The sequence below is a fragment of the Thamnophis elegans genome, chromosome 7, assembly GCF_009769535.1.
Source record: "Thamnophis elegans isolate rThaEle1 chromosome 7, rThaEle1.pri, whole genome shotgun sequence".
Classification (NCBI taxonomy): Eukaryota; Metazoa; Chordata; class Lepidosauria; order Squamata; family Colubridae; genus Thamnophis; species Thamnophis elegans.
Genome location: NC_045547.1, coordinates 145,026 through 161,278, shown reverse-complemented (window position 1 = coordinate 161,278; position 16,253 = coordinate 145,026). Strand labels below are relative to the sequence as shown.

Below are 16,253 nucleotides of genomic sequence, written 5' to 3'. Positions count from 1 at the left end.
ATCGTCTTTTCAGTTGGAGGCGGTCCAAAATGTTTCTCTGCTGCTCTGTTTCCATGCTCCTCAGCATATTTCAAGACTTCCAGCTTGAAAGAGATTGTACATGCCTGCCTTTTGGGCTTTGACATTTTTCTGCAAGAAAGAACAATAATGTGTCATTTATAACAATACAGTGCACTGTAGCTGAAACCACATTCATACACACACATTAGATCATTACACTCTCCCCCTAAATACCATATGCCTTAGCCTTAACCCTAACCCCAACCTGCAAAAAGGCAATAAGCCTTAAACCTTAAAACAATAAGCCATTGCAAAAGTGCTGACAGCTTTTAAGACCTGTGGATTCCAACTCCCAGAATTCTTCCTTCGGTCATGTTACACCTCAGGATTGCTGGAACATACCTGTAAAGTCCACAAGTCTTACCGCTGCCACGTTTGAAGACCCTTGCCACCCCTAACCAGTGCTTACCTGTGTGGTGTCTCAGGAGCAGGTGGCAGGCTTCTCCAGGCAGCGTCGTCTGGGGCAGGAAGCAGGTGAAGCAGGCGGCTTATCCAGGCAGCGGTGGGGCAGTGGCTTTGATTTTGCCCAGGAGCAGGTCAGGCTCCTGGGGAAGCAGCGAGGCGGCGGTAGCGGCGGCTGGGACTTTCGATTTTGCCCAGGAACAGGTCAGGCTCCTCGGGCAATAGCGAGGCAGCAGTGGCGGTGGCAACGGTGGCTTTAATTTTGCCCAGGAGCGGCGGGGCAGCATCCTACCTACTTTTGCCATCGATTGCCACCGTTGCCGCCATTGCTGCCACTGCTGCCACCATACCTCTCACTCCCCCCTCCCATCAAGTATGGCTCACGCTACATTCAGAGTATAAGACGTACCCAGATTTTCAGCCTCTTTTTGGAGGCAAAAAGGTGCGTCTTATACTCCGAAAAATACGGTAATTACAAAAATGAAAGGACAAGAGGAGAAAAGGAAAGGAAAAAAACATAAGTCTTACATTTGGGGTTAATGATCCATGCGTAATTTAAAGAGACAGAAAATATTTTGAACATCTGTATCCCATAGCCCTATCAATTGTACATTTTTAACAAACTGTCTCTGGATATGTCTCAAAAAGGCAGTTTGTATTTGCTTGGACAATATCATTAATTAAACATTACTTTAGGACTCTTTGTTTCTTTATTAATTTTTTAGTCCAGTGCTGTTTTGCAAACTTATAAATATAATTTGTCCAAAACAAGATAGCTTTTTTGCTATTCAATCTACCCGGTAACCAAACGACTGAAGTTATAACACAGAATAACTTCAGAATAAGAGTTGGAAGGGCTCTGGGAGTCCTCTAGTCCAGCCCCCTGGTCTTATGGCACATCATTTTGTTAGTCTTGGGAAATGCGGGCCATAGATTTACAATGAATTTCATAAAGAAAGGTTTTTAAACCAGTCCTCCAATTTTCTCAAAAATTGACCCAGATAAAGGACAGACATTCTGATTCAGAGAATATTTACCAGTGGGATGTCCCAGCAGGTGAGCGGTCTTCAAAAGTTAAGTATAATGCTATTTCATAAAATTAAACTAGTTTTACAATGTTTATTAAATATTTTCTTGCAGATTTAAAAATACAAAAAAATAATAGAAAAGTGAAAAGTTACAGAAAGAAAAAATAACGGAATAAGGGGAGAGAAGATGAACATATAGAGCCAGGAAAAGGGGTAGCTAAAGAAGGTGTCCTCCAATCTTCTTTGCAGCAGTTGCAAACAATAATACAGATTTTGCCCTCCCAAATAACACAGCAGTTCTCTTCTTCTCCTTCTACAAGTAGCCCTTGACGAAGGACCCTTCGTCGTTCGAAGATACGCAACAGTGCTAAAAAAACCAACAACCCTGACTTAACAGACCCAGCCTCTGAACAGCCGTCGCAGTGGGACACATTTGCAGTGATCCTCACGGCATCTCGTAACAGTTGCTGCTCCTCCTCAGCTGGCTCCCTGCCAGCACAGTCAGTGAGTGGGGAAGGTTGCAAGTGGGGGTCACGTGATGCGTCTTTCCCCCCCCCCCCCTAATTTTATTTATTATATTAAACAGATAAAGCTAAATACATATATGGATGTATACATACCCACCTATATGAAAAAGTGCAAAAAAATAAAAATAATCGCCCCACCCACAAAAGAGATAGAAAATGAACCTTCATCTCCGACAACATTAAGCATTTATTGCTGTTTCTTAAATTGCAACCAGTTACAACTTCATTCCATGTGTCACCACTTTTTCTAAATCTCATCTCTAAATCTTTAGCTCTCGACGCTGATCAACAAAGATCCAATAAAAATTAATGTAATACATAAATTAAAAGCAAAATTACACAAAAGGGGCTATAGAGCCAAGCTATGAGAATGTGAACCAAATGTGTGATACCTTTCTACCGTGACTTGAAAACGCTGCCGCAGTTTCAAAACCAGGGCCGGAAGTAGAAGAGTTGCATGAAAAGTGAGGCCAAGTGGATGGGGCGGCGTACGGAGGAGCGTAGAGGGGTGCTTCTTTTCAAGCGTCTCCTCCATGTGGGGTAGCTGGAGCCAAGCCCTGCTTGGCAGGAAGAGCCCAGATGGAGGAGGACCCTTTCCGTGTGACCAGGAACCTTCCCTGGGTGGGAAGGAGGAACGGGCCTCTGGCTGGGCGGTTGCTCTGATCCGGCCAGTGGCTCTTCTTACTCTTCTTGAAGGGCTAAGGGCCTGTCAGATTATCTTCCTCGTTTATTTATTTATCTTTGCAACCCACCAGCTCTCCCCAGTTTAGCAGCCTGTTGATTTCTTTGCTGTGTGTGGGAAAGTCTGAGTGTATCTCCCACCTGTATTGTTAGAAGGATCAGTTTCGGCCCCAGTTTCTTGGGCTGTTTAGGGGATTCAAAGTCAGAGGGAGAAGGCGGCCACTCTGGAGCTTTTTGTGAGTCCCCGCCTTGAGAGTTGTCCCTCAGTCCAGTGGAACAACCTGGGAGAGCGGAGTGCAGAGGATAGACGGTTGCCTATCTTCACCTGATCGCGGCTGTTCCCCAGGGCTTGTCTTGCTTTTGTCTCTGCTGGTGGTCTTCCTTTCAAGACGTCTTATCCACTGGGTTTTATTGTTGACTTTACAGTTTTTCTATACGTTCAGCTGCTCAGAGTCATTTGAAGTTGGAAAACCTAGAAATTTGATTAATAAATAAATGCTGCACTACAAAACAAGACTTCCATGGCCCATTATTAATCAATTTTGCAATTTTCAGCTGAAAAGATAAAAAAAACGAATCATAGAGATAATAAATTTTTGTTTATTATAATTCATCTATGTATATTTGAACAGTCTTATTTCCAGAGTAGTTTGGCAGGTGGGTGGCCATATAGAATGAGTTAATCAATCAATCAATGAGAATATTTGTAGCTCAGGGTTGATAGGAGGGCTTGGTCTCTGAGCTTGGTTGTTTTCTTGCAGACATTTCATTACCCAAACTAGGTAACATCATCAGGACTAGTGACTGAGGTCCAGTTGCATATAATTTTTAAAGGATGACCCCTGGAAACAACAGATAGTTTAAATGTTCAATGTCTTTTTTTTCCCGTTCTCGACTGGGAAGCCATGGCTAATTGCTAATTGGCTGGGAGCTGGCAGTGGAGCGGCAGGGGGGGGATATTGGCAGGCTGGGTGCCATCTGCAGGGCAGTCTCAACTCAAGCGTGAAAGGATGAATGGGTGCTGTGTCCAAAGGGATGCCTCCTTCGCTGGGGATTCATAAGAGTGTGCCTAATCCTGCGAAATGACTGTGGACCTGGGGGAAGCAGGGGACATTGGAAGGGTGCCCCAAGCATCTCCAAAAGAGCAAGGTCCTTCCAGAGTCTTCCTGGAGCAGATTAAACGGGGGTTCGGCATGCAATTTATCTCTAGGCTCGGGAAGGTGGAAGTCCGGCTGGTTCCCTTGATGCTCTGGGAAGGTAGCTGCTCTCCTGGTGAAGGAGAAACGCGTAGATGTTCTGCAAACCTCTTCCTGCCCATCCCTGAGAAGCCCATCAGATCCACCAAGTGGAGATGGAGATAAAAGCATCTGGAGAGATGGCTTGCCCATCTTCAGCTTTACCCCTCTAGTGGAAGGGGCTTTGCCGCTGCTGAGGAATTCCTGCTTTTAACCTTTTGTCAAGTGTTGGAAAGGAAAATCCCAGCCTTGGGACTCAAACCCATCGTCCCGTCCTTGAGAAGAGCAGAGAAGAGCAGGGCTTGAGTTGTGCGATGTTGGCAAGTTGAAACGTTCTTCATTCCTTCCGTTTTGTTTTGTACGGTTGGGTTCCTGATCTCCTGATGATGATTCTTACTGCTTTTCACTCAAAAGCAGACTATTAATTAATGGATTAAGGAAAAAGGTTTCCCCTGTCCAGGTGTGACCCATTCTAGGCTAGCAGGGGGTGTTCATCTCCGTTTCTTGCCAAGGGAGCCACGTTGTCGGCACGCCCTTCTCTAGTCATGTGGCCAGCAAGGCTGTACGCCAAGTCCCACGGAATGCCTTTATTTATGTCCTGTTTTTCTTATTTTTACAAACAACTTCAAAGTGGCAAACTTCTCCAATATACCTCCTTCCTCTTTCCCCTACAACCATAACCCTGGGAGCTGAATTGAGTTGAGGGGTGATGAGTGGCCCAAGGTCACCCCGCTGTCTTTCAGGGCCAAGGCAGGAGTTGAAATCCCAGCCTTCAGCTTACCATAGGTGCAAGTTAATAAACCAATGGCATCACTTCAAACTCCAAGGGGCTTCTGGGATGGTTCAGTATTTAATAATGTAAGTAAGGTGATTGAATTTGGAATTCAATAGGACAGCGAAGGCCTCTTTCCCCCTCCCATCTTAGCGGGGAACTGTTAGCCCTTTCGGCCAGGAAGTAAAATTCAGCAGGTTTGAAACCAGTTGGACTGTCCTGCAAAGCCCCACCCTAAAGGACTTTAGAACCCACCCTTTGAATTGCCCTTAGGAGCCCCTGGGAATTCCCCTTCCGGACCGCTTCCTGAGGGGTTTTCCTGTCCGTTTAGCAGGGAGGACTTGGTACAAATTCATCTTTTGTACCAGTTGCACCCTGGGGTGTGGTGTGGTGTGTCCAGACTGTCACTCCCACCCTCCTGATCTTTGAAGACCACCACTTGGGAGCCAAAGCCTCTCCTCAGACATCCGCATGGCTACAATGGCTTTGCTATTTTTGAGAAGCCTTTGAAAATGCAGCTTCCACCCCCCTGCCCCAGGGTGAGGGTGAGGCCCATTTCTCTTCTCCTCCTTTCAGCTTTTACTGTGTTGAATGTTGTGCGCTGCCCAGGACCGCCTTATGCAGCCGGAGAAATCTCCCCATTCAGTCAGTCAGTGTGAAGTGGAGTAGCACCGGGGGTCCTTTCACCCAAGAATGTGGGGCCCTTTTGCAGGCTCATATATTGTATTCAGGTGAGAGAGACAGAGACAGAGAGAGAGACAGAAGAGAGACAGGGATGAGAGATGGAGAGAGAGAGAGAACATCATCTTATGTTATAAGCCGTTATCACTTGCTATATATGTTACCCTGGTCAGTTTGGTTGTGATTTGTGACTTCTTTTTATTTGTACAAGATCTTTTTTGTGCCATGGTTATCAAATTGCAAAAGGTTTAGTGGATTTGGAAGTTAGCGCTGTCCCAGAATATCTTTCAGAGTTTTTTTTTATTCTAAAACTCTCCCCAATGTGTTGAGTGGTGGGAAAAGTCTGTCTTAAGTGATAGAAGAAGAAGGCGAGGGGGCTGCTGCCATCTGCGGAGCAGAACCTGCTCTAGGCCAGGAAGAAGCCTTGATTCTTCCACATTCATTTCAGGCGACAAACTGGAATCCCCTTGTAAAGAGAGCCCCGCCCCCTGCCTGAGGACCCAGCCCCTCCTCCCCCCTGCAACAGGCAGGCTGCCCCCCCCACCGCCCCCCCCCTCCACCAGGCCCTGGGCTGAGGGCAGCTGAGCCCCCCTTCCCGGCCGGGAGCCCCTCTCAGCAGCACTGATTTACTAGGGGCACCTTGATTTACAGTGCTTCATTTAGCGACCGTTACAAAGTTACAACGGCACTGAAAAAAGTGACTAATGATGGTTTTTCACTATCCCCGTGCTCATGGGATCCAAATTCAGATGCTCCGCAACCGATTCATACTTATGGCCGTCGCCGTGTTCCAGGGTCATGTGATCACGTGATTTGCAACCTCCTTTCATTAAAATCGATGGGGAAACCGCGTTCACTTAACACCCTGGTTACTGACTCATCAACTGAAGCGATTCGCCTAACAGCTCTGGCAAGAAATGTCGTAAAATGGGGCAAAGCTCAGATAACAAATGTCTCACTTAACAGCAGAAACTTTGGGTTCAATTGCGGTCATAAACCCCCAGCTGCTTTGTTCTCAGTAATCCGAGCGGGGGATGCGCTGGGCTCCTGCCCAATTAGCCAGAGATGGAGTTTTTCCAGGGATAAATCCGTCTGTTCCACCCAGCGCTTCCTGTCAGAAGGCAGAAGGCAGCGGGGAGCGTCAGGGGATGCGTTGGTGTGTCGGCAGAGCAGGGATAACGCCGTGTCCTTCTCCCCCTCCCCCCCCCCCGGCCAGGTAGGTGCAGGCCCATCCCCATCATCATGTTTTGGAAGTTCGATCTGAACACAACGTCCCACGTGGACAAACTGCTGGAGAAAGAGGATGTGACCCTGCGTGAGTTGATGGAGGAAGACGATGTCCTGCAGGAGTGCAAAGCCCAGAACCGGAAGCTGGTGGACTTCCTCTGCCGGCAGGCGTGCATGGAGGAGCTGGTGCAGCTGATCACCCGCCAGCCTCCGCTGGACGTGGATGAGAAGGTTCGCTTCAAGTACGTATCCCCCTTCCGGCCAGTCCGAGTTAGAGGCGCGTGGTGGCTGGCCACTTCTGCAGGGAGGCCCAGCAGGCCGTCCCTCCTCTGAAGTGCTCCGAAGGCGCCTCTTGACCTCTGAGAAGGGTTAGAAAGGACCCCCCCCCCCCTGGTCATACGGAAAAGGAAGGACCCCCTCCCCCCCCTCCCCGGTGAAACCTTTGCCTTTACAACATGCCTCACTGGGCAGAAATCTGATCCTTTCACAATAGGGACAGGTAATGGGATATGATAAGTATCAGGCACTTTTTACACTTGGCATTCTATTGGGTAATTTAAACATAAATGCAGATTTTGCATGTGGACAAAAGAAGGACGCCCTGGTCTCCTCAGCCCCTCTGGCAGAAATGACCTCAGGGAGGCCTTCCTTACGCTGTCTCCACTTCCCTGAGGTCGATGGAGGCCCCGCTTCAGCTGGGGGGGGGGGGCTTGAGGCTTCCCCCCCCCAATCTTGATGGGACTCAGATCTGGGCTTTGAGCACCCCCCACTCCCCAGCTGCTCCAAGGCCTTCCATTTCTCCCTCTCTTTTCTCAGCCATTCCTTGGTGGGCTTACTGGAATCTTTTGCTCACAGTCGTTTTGCAAGGTCCAAGCTTCCGCCTTCTGGCAGGCGGCCTCAGGTTCTCCTCCAGACCCCCTCTGGTCCAGGCAAGGGCGCGTCCTGATTTCTGTGAGCTGCCCAGAGGCAGCGAAGCAGCTCCAAACCCTTAACATTCCCCTCCCCAGGCTTTGCAGGGGCTTCCCTGGTGAGATGCCCTGGGGTGTTTGCCAAACGTTGCCTTGGCCTTGTGTGTCGGGGCACACTGTCCGGACTGCCCTGGTCTTTGACTCGGGAGGAGTGGTGGTGTCATCGCTGGACCGCTAAGGGATCCTCCTTGAAGAGCATTGGGAGACTTCAACTTGTCCAGAATGCAGCCGCGCGAGCAATTGTGGGTGTACCTCGATGCACCCACGTTACACCTATCCTCCGCGAGCTGCACTGGTTACCGATCGGTCTCCGGATACGCTTCAAGGTGCTAGTTATTACTTATAAAGCCCTTCATGGTATTGGACCTGGGTACTTGAGAGACCGCCTGCTGCCAATTACCTCCCACAGACCCATTAGATCTCACAGGGCTGGCCTCCTCCGGGTTCCATCCACCAGCCAATGCCATCTGGCTACGACCCGGGGGAGGGCCTTCTCTGTGGCAGCTCCGGCCCTTTGGAACGAACTCCCCGCGGAGATTCGGACCCTCACCTCTCTCCTGGCTTTCCGAAAAGCCGTTAAGACCTGGCTGTGCCGGCAGGCCTGGGGTCGATGAGTTCCCTTCCCCTCTTGACAGGTGTGGTTGTTGGTTATTTTAAAAGTCTATTTTGTATTTGCATGTTCCCCTTCCCGTTGGAGTTGTTCGCCGCCCTGAGTCCCTTTTAGGGAATAGGGCGGCATATAAATAAAATGAAACTTCAAACTTCAAACTCCTGGCACCCCTCCGGCGTGGATCTGGCCTGTGCAGCTTCTTTCTAATGGCCGAGTCTGCCCTTTGACCTCGGTCATGGCATGAACTATCTGTGGGTCACGGGGCGAAATTCAGAGACTCTTCTGGCATCCTGGCTTCTGCTCTCGGGTGGGCCTCGCTGGGATGGCCTGGGCCATCTGGCAGTTGTTCTCCATGTCTAGCAAATCTCCCAGTGGGCGGCTAGGCGTTTCCCAACCCCTTGCCGGGCCTTCTTTCCCAGGCCTCGCTCTAGGCACACGGGGGCGGCAGCCACTTCAACCACAAAGAGCAGACCAAGCTGAGCGCCTGCGATTCCTCTCCTAGATCCTCTCCCTTAGTGGTCGACCCTGAGCCGTTTGAGCCATTGACCGACCAAGGGGATTCCGCACTGATGTTGTACTCAAATGACCGAAGGGGCTGCAAAATGAAAACGGTGCCTGGTACTCCTTTCCTCCTCCTGTCCATGCTGTGGAAGATCCCTGGGGATATCCGCGTGTTGAGAGCTGCCTTGGAGAAGTCAGGGGCTTCAGTGGGGAGAGCTTCCTCTCCGCCCCCCCTGCCCCCGTGCTCAGGGGTATAAAGAGGCGGGGAGCCCAGCTGGGAAGGGGAGAAGGGCGGAGAAGGTTCTGAAGGAGGAAGCAAAGAAAGCGGACGAGAGATTTTGACAGGTCGCTTAGCAAGCCTTGCAAAATGTACTTGTGACCCAGTTCTGAAGCCCCCGCAGAGCCACGGCTGCCTTTTCAGCCCCTGGCAACCAGCAGCTGCATTGAGGGCCTTTTCCAGCTCAACCACGGCCACAAGTTATGACCTTTTGCTGCTTTGTGACTTGTCTTCGCTTAACAACTCTGGCAAAGGAGGTTGTAGAGTGCATCCAGTCACATGGCAGTTGCTCTACACCATTATGACTTACAACCAAAACGGGCAGGCTCCATGATGGTCATAAGTGGAGGACTGTCTCTGCTCTTTCCATTTTTTCAACCCGTCCTTCCTTCTGTGGGGTCCTTGGGGTCCCCTGAGGTTGGTTGGTTTTTTATGGACATTTCATTACCAGGCTGGGTGACGGCATCAGTCTCGCTCTTGGTGTTCTTCCTCTCTGAGCATCTCGAATCTCTCTCGCTTTTTTTCTCCGTCTCCCTGAACTGGAGGATATTCCATCCATGGAATCTCTTCCATCCCTTTGCTTATTGAGGTCCAGTCTCTTGAAATCTCGAACCCTGAGCTGGCTCTGAGGAGGTCCCGTTCCGATTGCAGGCGAACGGAGCCTCCGCCCTGCAGCGCAAGGCCCCCCCCCCCGACCCCCTTTTTCTGCGGGAACCGTTTGATGTTATCCGGAGCTGTTCCGGAAGCCCCAAAGGCCTTGGGTCCAAATGGAGAGGCGCCTCGTCTCTCCAGCAATTCAGGCACGAAAGAGTTAAGGAAAGGTGGGGGGGGAGTGTGGGGGGGGCGGTCAGCCCAGGTATCGGAGCCTGGAGGGAAAAAGAAAAGCAGGTGGAGAGGTTGGGGCAGCCTCCCCCCCTTCCGCCTGGCTCAGGAGGGCGCAGGGGGGTCTCGGTCCCAATCAGGCTGGGGTCTGTTTCATAGGCCAATCGGAGCGGTTGGGAATCCTCCTCTCTCTGTGTGTGTGTGTCTGTGTGTCTGTGTGTGTGTGAGAGGGAGAGATGGAAGGAAGAAGCAGCCACAGCTGAAGGAAGGTCTTTCAAATTGGTTCCTTTTTTCCCCCCTTTTTAATCCTGGATATGTCTAAGCATTTTCCTTCCCTTCAGTCGGCTTGTTCTCAAAATATTCTCCTCTTCTTAAAACCTCCTGCTGAGAGAGAAATCCCCACCCCCAGTGACTGACTGGGAAGGATTACGAGACACCCCGCGCGCCCCCCCCCCCAATTCTCCCCACGCCTGGCACTGGTGTCCACAAATGCCCCCTCACCAGAACTCAGTGCCGCCTCCTCTGCGTGGCCCGAGCGTGTTCTTGCCATGATCCCTGCGGCCTTTGAGCCCGTGGGTAGTGGGCCTCGGCAGCCCCCCCCCCCCCCCCAGCCGCTGTTAGGGAGACCAGGCGAGGCCCCGCTTCTGACCTCAGCCTCTCGGCTTTGCTTCTGCCCCTGCAGGTACCCAAACACGGCCTGTGAGCTGCTGACCTCGGACGTGCCCCAGATCAGTGACCGGCTGGGGGGAGACGAGGCCCTGTGGGACGTCCTCTACGGCTTCTTGGACCAGGAGCCTCCCTTGAACCCCTTGCTGGCCAGTTTCTTCAGCAAGACCATCGGCAGCCTCATCGCTAGGAAAGCGGAGCAGGTGAGGGGCTCCTTCCTCCCCCACACCGGCTCCCTTTTAAGAGCCCCCCTCCCCCTGAACCTCTGGAGAGGTGGATGAGGGTGTGAAGGAAGGCCCCTGCACCCATGGCATTCACCCCAGTGGCCTCTGCTTCTCTCTCGCTGCCCTCTGCAGGCTGGGCTGGAGGGAGGGAGGGGGAGGGAGGGGAAGCGCCTGGGGCAGGGAGGCTGCCTCCCTCTGCTCTGCTGGTGCTTCTCCTGAAAGGCCCTGCCGGCCGGTCGCCCCGTGTGGCCGATTTGAAAAAGGAACAACCGCACAACCGGACTGGATCAGATCCAAAGGAGCTGGGGTGGGGGGTGGGGGGGTGCAGGAGGTTCTGCCTCTGCCGCTTTCCCTGCCAATCCCCGGGAACCGCCTGGAGCTGCTGGAGCGGAGGAGGCAGGCAGGGCCCTTCGGCCTGGGAGCTCAGCTGCCGCCCCCCCCCCCCTTCAGCTCCCGGGGGTTGAAGCCCCCCCCCAGAGGTGGTGTGGTGGGAGTGGGCTCCAGTGGGAGGGAAGGCTTCCTTGAGAGGGGGGGGCTCTTTGCTTTGCCCCCTCCTCCTCAAGAAGCCTGGACCATTTCTGTCTGCTTCCTGGTTGAGAAAGAGATGGCGCTGCTGTCAGACGACAGTGCCCACCCCCCAACCCACCCCGGTTGCACGTTTGGATGCTCTCTAGCAAGGCGGGGTGGAGATTGTGCTTCTACGCTTGCACCACTTGACCTTTTGGTAGCTTTCGATACCGTCGCCCCAGGATCCGCCCAGAGGACCGGGGGGGGGGGGGGGAACGACAGGGTGGGCTGCTTCGCCTCCTCCTCCTCCTGGTGCAGATTCCGGCTGATGGGGGTTCCAGCCATTGGCCGGGGGTGGGGGTGGGGGTGGGGCGGGGGGCTGCGGATCCTCTGTGAACAATGTTAGCTGGAAGGTGCACCTGCTTAAAATCAGGAGCTTTAATGAGGCCCGGCTGTCGTGGTGGTTTTCCCCAGGTGATTTCATTCCTCAGGAAGAAAGCCGAGTTTGTCGATCTGGTGCTGAAGCATCTTGAGACGTCCGCCATGATGGACCTGCTGTTGCGACTGGTCAGCTGCGTGGAGCCGGCTCCCCTTCGCCAGGAAGTGCTGCAGGTCAGGCCTGCTCCTCCTCTGCTTTCCCTTCGCTTGAGGGCCCATGGAGTCTGTGTCTGGGCCGGGGCCCAGAGGCCGGCGTTGGGAGGCTGCCCCCTTGAAAGCGGCCGTGCCCCTGCTCTGTGCCCCGGCAGGCCTGGGTGGGCTGGGTGCTGGGGGATCTTCCCCTCTGGCGCTCAGGAGGGCACAGGACCCCTTGGGGCTTTGACTTGGACGGAGGAGATGGGACCGGAGGGGGGCTTTCTCCGTGTGGGGTGATTCCCCTTGGCTGGCCGCCTTCAGCCCGATTGCTGGCAGTGGCTGTCTGTGTGTGTGTGTGTGTGTGTGTTGGCTTTCTTGCAGGGCTCAGTGTGAGTTGCTGAGAAGGGAGGCTGTTCTGGGAGCCCCTTTTCTCCCAGCAGATCAGGGGACTTGGCTGGAGATGGCTTGGCTGGGGCTGGGGGTGGGGGGGGCAGGGAGAGGGGGGGGGGCTTCTTTGGCTGCTGCTCTTATGTGGGGCCTCTGGGAAGAACGCCTGCGAGGGCTCGGTGGCCGTGGGGGTTAAGGTGGGGCCTCAGGAAAGGGGTTGCGCTTACTTGTTCTTTCTCCCCTCCTTTTGTCCGGCAGTGGCTGAACGACGCAAAGCTTGTCCAGAGGCTGCTGGAGCTGATCCGCCCTCACCAGGATGAAGATGTGAGTGTCCCTTAGACCAGCGGTCAAGGAAGGAGACTGGCCCCGTGGCCCTCTCTCCAGAAGAGAGGTGGGAGGCCAGCCTTCTGGGAGAGACCCCAGGGAGCCTCATTCCCCCCACTCTGACCCCGAGGGCTCCTTCACAGGGGGTCCTGCTCGGTAGAGCCTCTGGGCCGTGGGTGGGGGTTGAAAGGCTGCCGGGACTCCAGCTCCTGCCCTGGCCGGGTGCCTCTCTTCTTCCCCCGGGCCTCGAGAGGCGGCCCCTGGTCTTCTTTGGCTGCCGCTTTCCCTTCTCACACGGAAGCATTCCTGGTCTTACAGCGGCTTGCTGAACAAGCCCACATCAGCTTGGTTCACGCAACAAAGGACGGCTGTTATTGAGCTTAAATACTTCCGTTGTATAATAAGGAGATACCAATTAATTAATACAGAAATGCGAAATTGACATATTTAAAAGGCAGGTGTAAGGAAATGGTAGAATACCAACCGGTGTTCTACTGCAGTAGAGAAATGCACCAGAGGCTACAATTCATAGTTAAATCCATCAGAATGAACTAAGGGCCAATAGGGCCAATTCAGAAGGGAGCCTCCTGTTGGTCAAAGGGGTGAGGATTTGGGTGCAACTCTGGAGGGGACCTGCTGCTCCCCCCCCCACCCGCCTCCCATTGCCAAGGGGTTGGGGGGGGGGAATTGCTCAGGCCTTTGAGGGACCCTCTTGCCAGGAATGACTTCTTGCCCGGTTTGCAGAGACAATCCAATGCTTCTCAAACCTTGTGTGATATCATCAGGCTGAGCAGAGATCAGACCAACCAGCTGCAGGAGGTGGCTGACCTGGACCCTCTGCTGGCATCCCTCGAGTCGTGAGTTCCTGAGAAGGCGGCAGCGGCTGGGCAGGAGGGGGAACGGGGGAGGGGGCTGCAGCTGGGCTAAGGGGGGCCTTCTGGGATGAGTTGGGAGGGAGCTTTGGTGCTGTGTGACGTGGGTTTGGGGTTGGTGTTGATACCATACCTTGCCTGAGCCAGCCTCGCCACACCAGGGGGTTGTGGGGCGGGGGGAGGGGGAGGAGGGGAAGGCCTTGGAGCTCCTGGGGAGAAAGGCGGTGCCAGAGATGGACAGGGAGGGAGGGGGGGTGGGGGTGGGGGTGGGGCTATGTCTCGGGTGTGGACGGCCTGTCCAAGCACCTTCCCGCTCCACAGAGCCAGCCGGGGCTGGAAGCCAAGGCGATGGAAGTCGACAGGGTGGGGGTGGGATGGGATTGATTGCTGGGAGACTGTGGAAAATAAACTTCCATCCATTCAGCAGGCTGCCTGCACCCAGATTACAGGAAGTCCTCCATTTACAACCATTCAAAATTGTGACAATGCCGGGAGGAAGGGACTTGTACCCCTTGTACCAGAGGTCGCAGCCTGGGCATGGCGTCACTTAGCAGTGGAACCTCTGGCCCCATCTGAGCTCCTAAGGCCAGGGCCGCCTGGGGCACCTGTTACTAGCCGTGGAGGCGTCGCAGCATCCCACAGTCGTGCGATCACAATTTGCGGCCCTCACTGCTGGATTCCGAGAAGTGCGGTTGCCAGTGGCCATTGTGTGGCCATTGTGTGGCCATTGTGGGATGCTGCGGCCTCTCGGGGGTTCCAGCTGGGTGTGCCACCGCGGCCGTCCCGAGTTGGCGTGATCACAAGGCATCATCTGTGTCATTTAGCTACAGAGTGGGCGGCCCCAATTTCTCCCGTGGTGCTGACTCGCATTTGGTGTCTCAGGCAGGAGTGCGTGGAGCAGCTTCTGAAGAACATGTTTGATGAGGGATTGACGGAGACCTGCCTTGTGAACGGGACCCAGGTTTTGCTGACGCTGCTGGAGCCGAGGAGAGCTGGGTAAGCGGAAGGGCTCTCTGCAAGGCTCCACTGGGCTCCTTCCGGTCCGACTGGCTTTGTGGTCGACCCCTTCCTTCCTTCCTTCCTTCCTTCCATTGGGCCCAATGCCACCTGACGAAGCCCTGAGGGGGATTCCTTGCTTGCGTTACGTGTGAGCGCAACAGTCAAGTTCTGCTGGGTTCCGTTTAGGGGGAAGGCCTCTGGTGGGAGCCAAGGCTTTGGGTCCTGCAGGGCCATAGGGAAAGGAGGAGGAATTTCCTGACAGAGGAGTTAATCAGTGGAACAGCTTCCCTTCCGGAGTTGTGGTTGCTCCATCGCTGGAGGGTTTCACGAATAGACCGGACAGCTGTTTGTCTGGGATGGTATAAGGACTCCTGCCTTGGGCCGCAGGATGGACTAGAAGATCTCCCAGGTCCCTTTCAGCTGTGATTCTAGGCGCAGGCATCCCTGTTGGAATCCAGTGGCCTTATTCCCTGGAACCCTTGGCAGCCTTGAGCTGCTGCACTTCTTTCATGGATCCTCAAGAAGCCCCTGGGAGCCCCCCCAAATGGCGCGGGGGTGGAGGCTGCACAGAAAAGGAATAGGAGGCAGGCAGGCAGGCAGTTGTATGTCTGGGAGGAGCCCAGCCTGTTGGGTGACCACCGTTTCCTCTTTTACTCCCCTCCAACGGATGGTCCACCCCAGAGGGCCTGGCCTTGCTCAGACCGGCCCTTCCGGGCTGCTTAGGCCACAGTCGTAGAGAGGAGCGGCTGAAACCAGGGCTGCCGCCTCTGGGCTACTGGCTATATTTGGTCTCAGGGGATCCGTGAATTGGAGGAGGTCCTTTGGGCTACCCTCCTCCTCCTCCTCTCCATTGCCCCTGGCTTTCTCTGTGGGCCTAGCCGGCTGGCCTCCAAGGCAGCTCTGGGCTCTCCTGTGGTTGATCGGCCGCCCTCGGGTGCGGCTTTCCCCTCTGCCCAAAGGAGCACCTTCATTGGATGGCAGGGAAACACCGTGGCTGGTTTGACACCGTATTTTCATTGATGAAGTTGTCTTTAGCTCCACCCAAAAGGTGGGAAGGAAGGCAGGGCCTGGTGCAATGGGGAAAAGTAGGCATCTCCTGGGTAGAAAGGGGCCATGGGCCTCCCTTCAAAGGCTGGGACCTGTTGGGGCAAAGGGTGGACTTTTCCGGCAGAGCAGGGTCTGGAAGAAGCACTGCAGAGGAAACGGGAAGACCTGAACTTGTTCTGACCCCCTTCCTCCGTCCAGAAACGAAAGCCACAAGCAAACATAAATAAGAATACTTTTAATCAGTCCAGACTCTCGTTGGCTGCAAGCCCAAAATAAACAACGAGATAAGCACTCTGACAGTAATTCTTACAAACCTAGACAATGTAAACGAGCTCTCACAGCAAACCACTTTTCCAAGTTGGTTTCTCTGACTTGTGAACGTTGACTCCTGCAAACAGGGTGTGGCACAAACAGTCTCTTTTATAATCAGGAGAGGATCTTAATCAGCATCAGCTAAGCGCAATCGTCTCCTACAATTACGCAGTTGTTCCTTCCCCAGTAGCCCTTCGACAGGTTGCATCCTGAAACAACTCACAAGTGTTTTCCTGAACACTCCTTCTGATCCAATGCTCTGCCGCCACCTGGTGGCCAACCAGTCTCTCCTCGCCCTGCTCGGAGTCGACACCCTGTCCAGGGTCCTCCAGGGCCGACTCATAAGACCCCTCGCTGTCGGAGTCTGGCGGCAGCTCCAATGGCTCCTGCCGGGCCACAATAAAACCTCTCTCTGTTTCTGCTTTCCTGTTTCTCCTTTTAATTATCCTGCACCCCTAGGTGAGAAATTGAACTACACCTCCTTGGGACACTGAAGCAGGCCTGTTCTCAAGCACCAGAACATGATTTGTTTGTGATGTTGGCTTATTTTT

General features: G+C 53.7%; 1 protein-coding gene across 14 annotated transcripts in view; it reads left to right on the top strand.

The window, feature by feature from the left end:
- PPP6R2 (protein phosphatase 6 regulatory subunit 2) overlaps nt 1-16,253 on the top strand; it is a 51,383-nt gene that overhangs the window by 2,672 nt on the left and 32,458 nt on the right. For 9 of the 14 annotated variants that reach the window (XM_032222032.1, XM_032222029.1, XM_032222031.1 and 6 more), the window contains exons 2-7: nt 6,603-6,855; nt 10,474-10,660; nt 11,663-11,800; nt 12,407-12,472; nt 13,217-13,329; nt 14,227-14,340. In XM_032222032.1, coding sequence (XP_032077923.1) covers nt 6,629-6,855; nt 10,474-10,660; nt 11,663-11,800; nt 12,407-12,472; nt 13,217-13,329; nt 14,227-14,340 — 845 coding nt within the window. In that variant the 5' untranslated portion in view covers nt 6,603-6,628. Of the gene's footprint in view, nt 1-6,598; nt 6,856-10,473; nt 10,661-11,662; nt 11,801-12,406; nt 12,473-13,216; nt 13,330-14,226; nt 14,341-16,253 lie in introns of those variants that run through there. The other 5 variants (XM_032222034.1, XM_032222025.1, XM_032222028.1 and 2 more) reach the window with 5 other exon arrangements.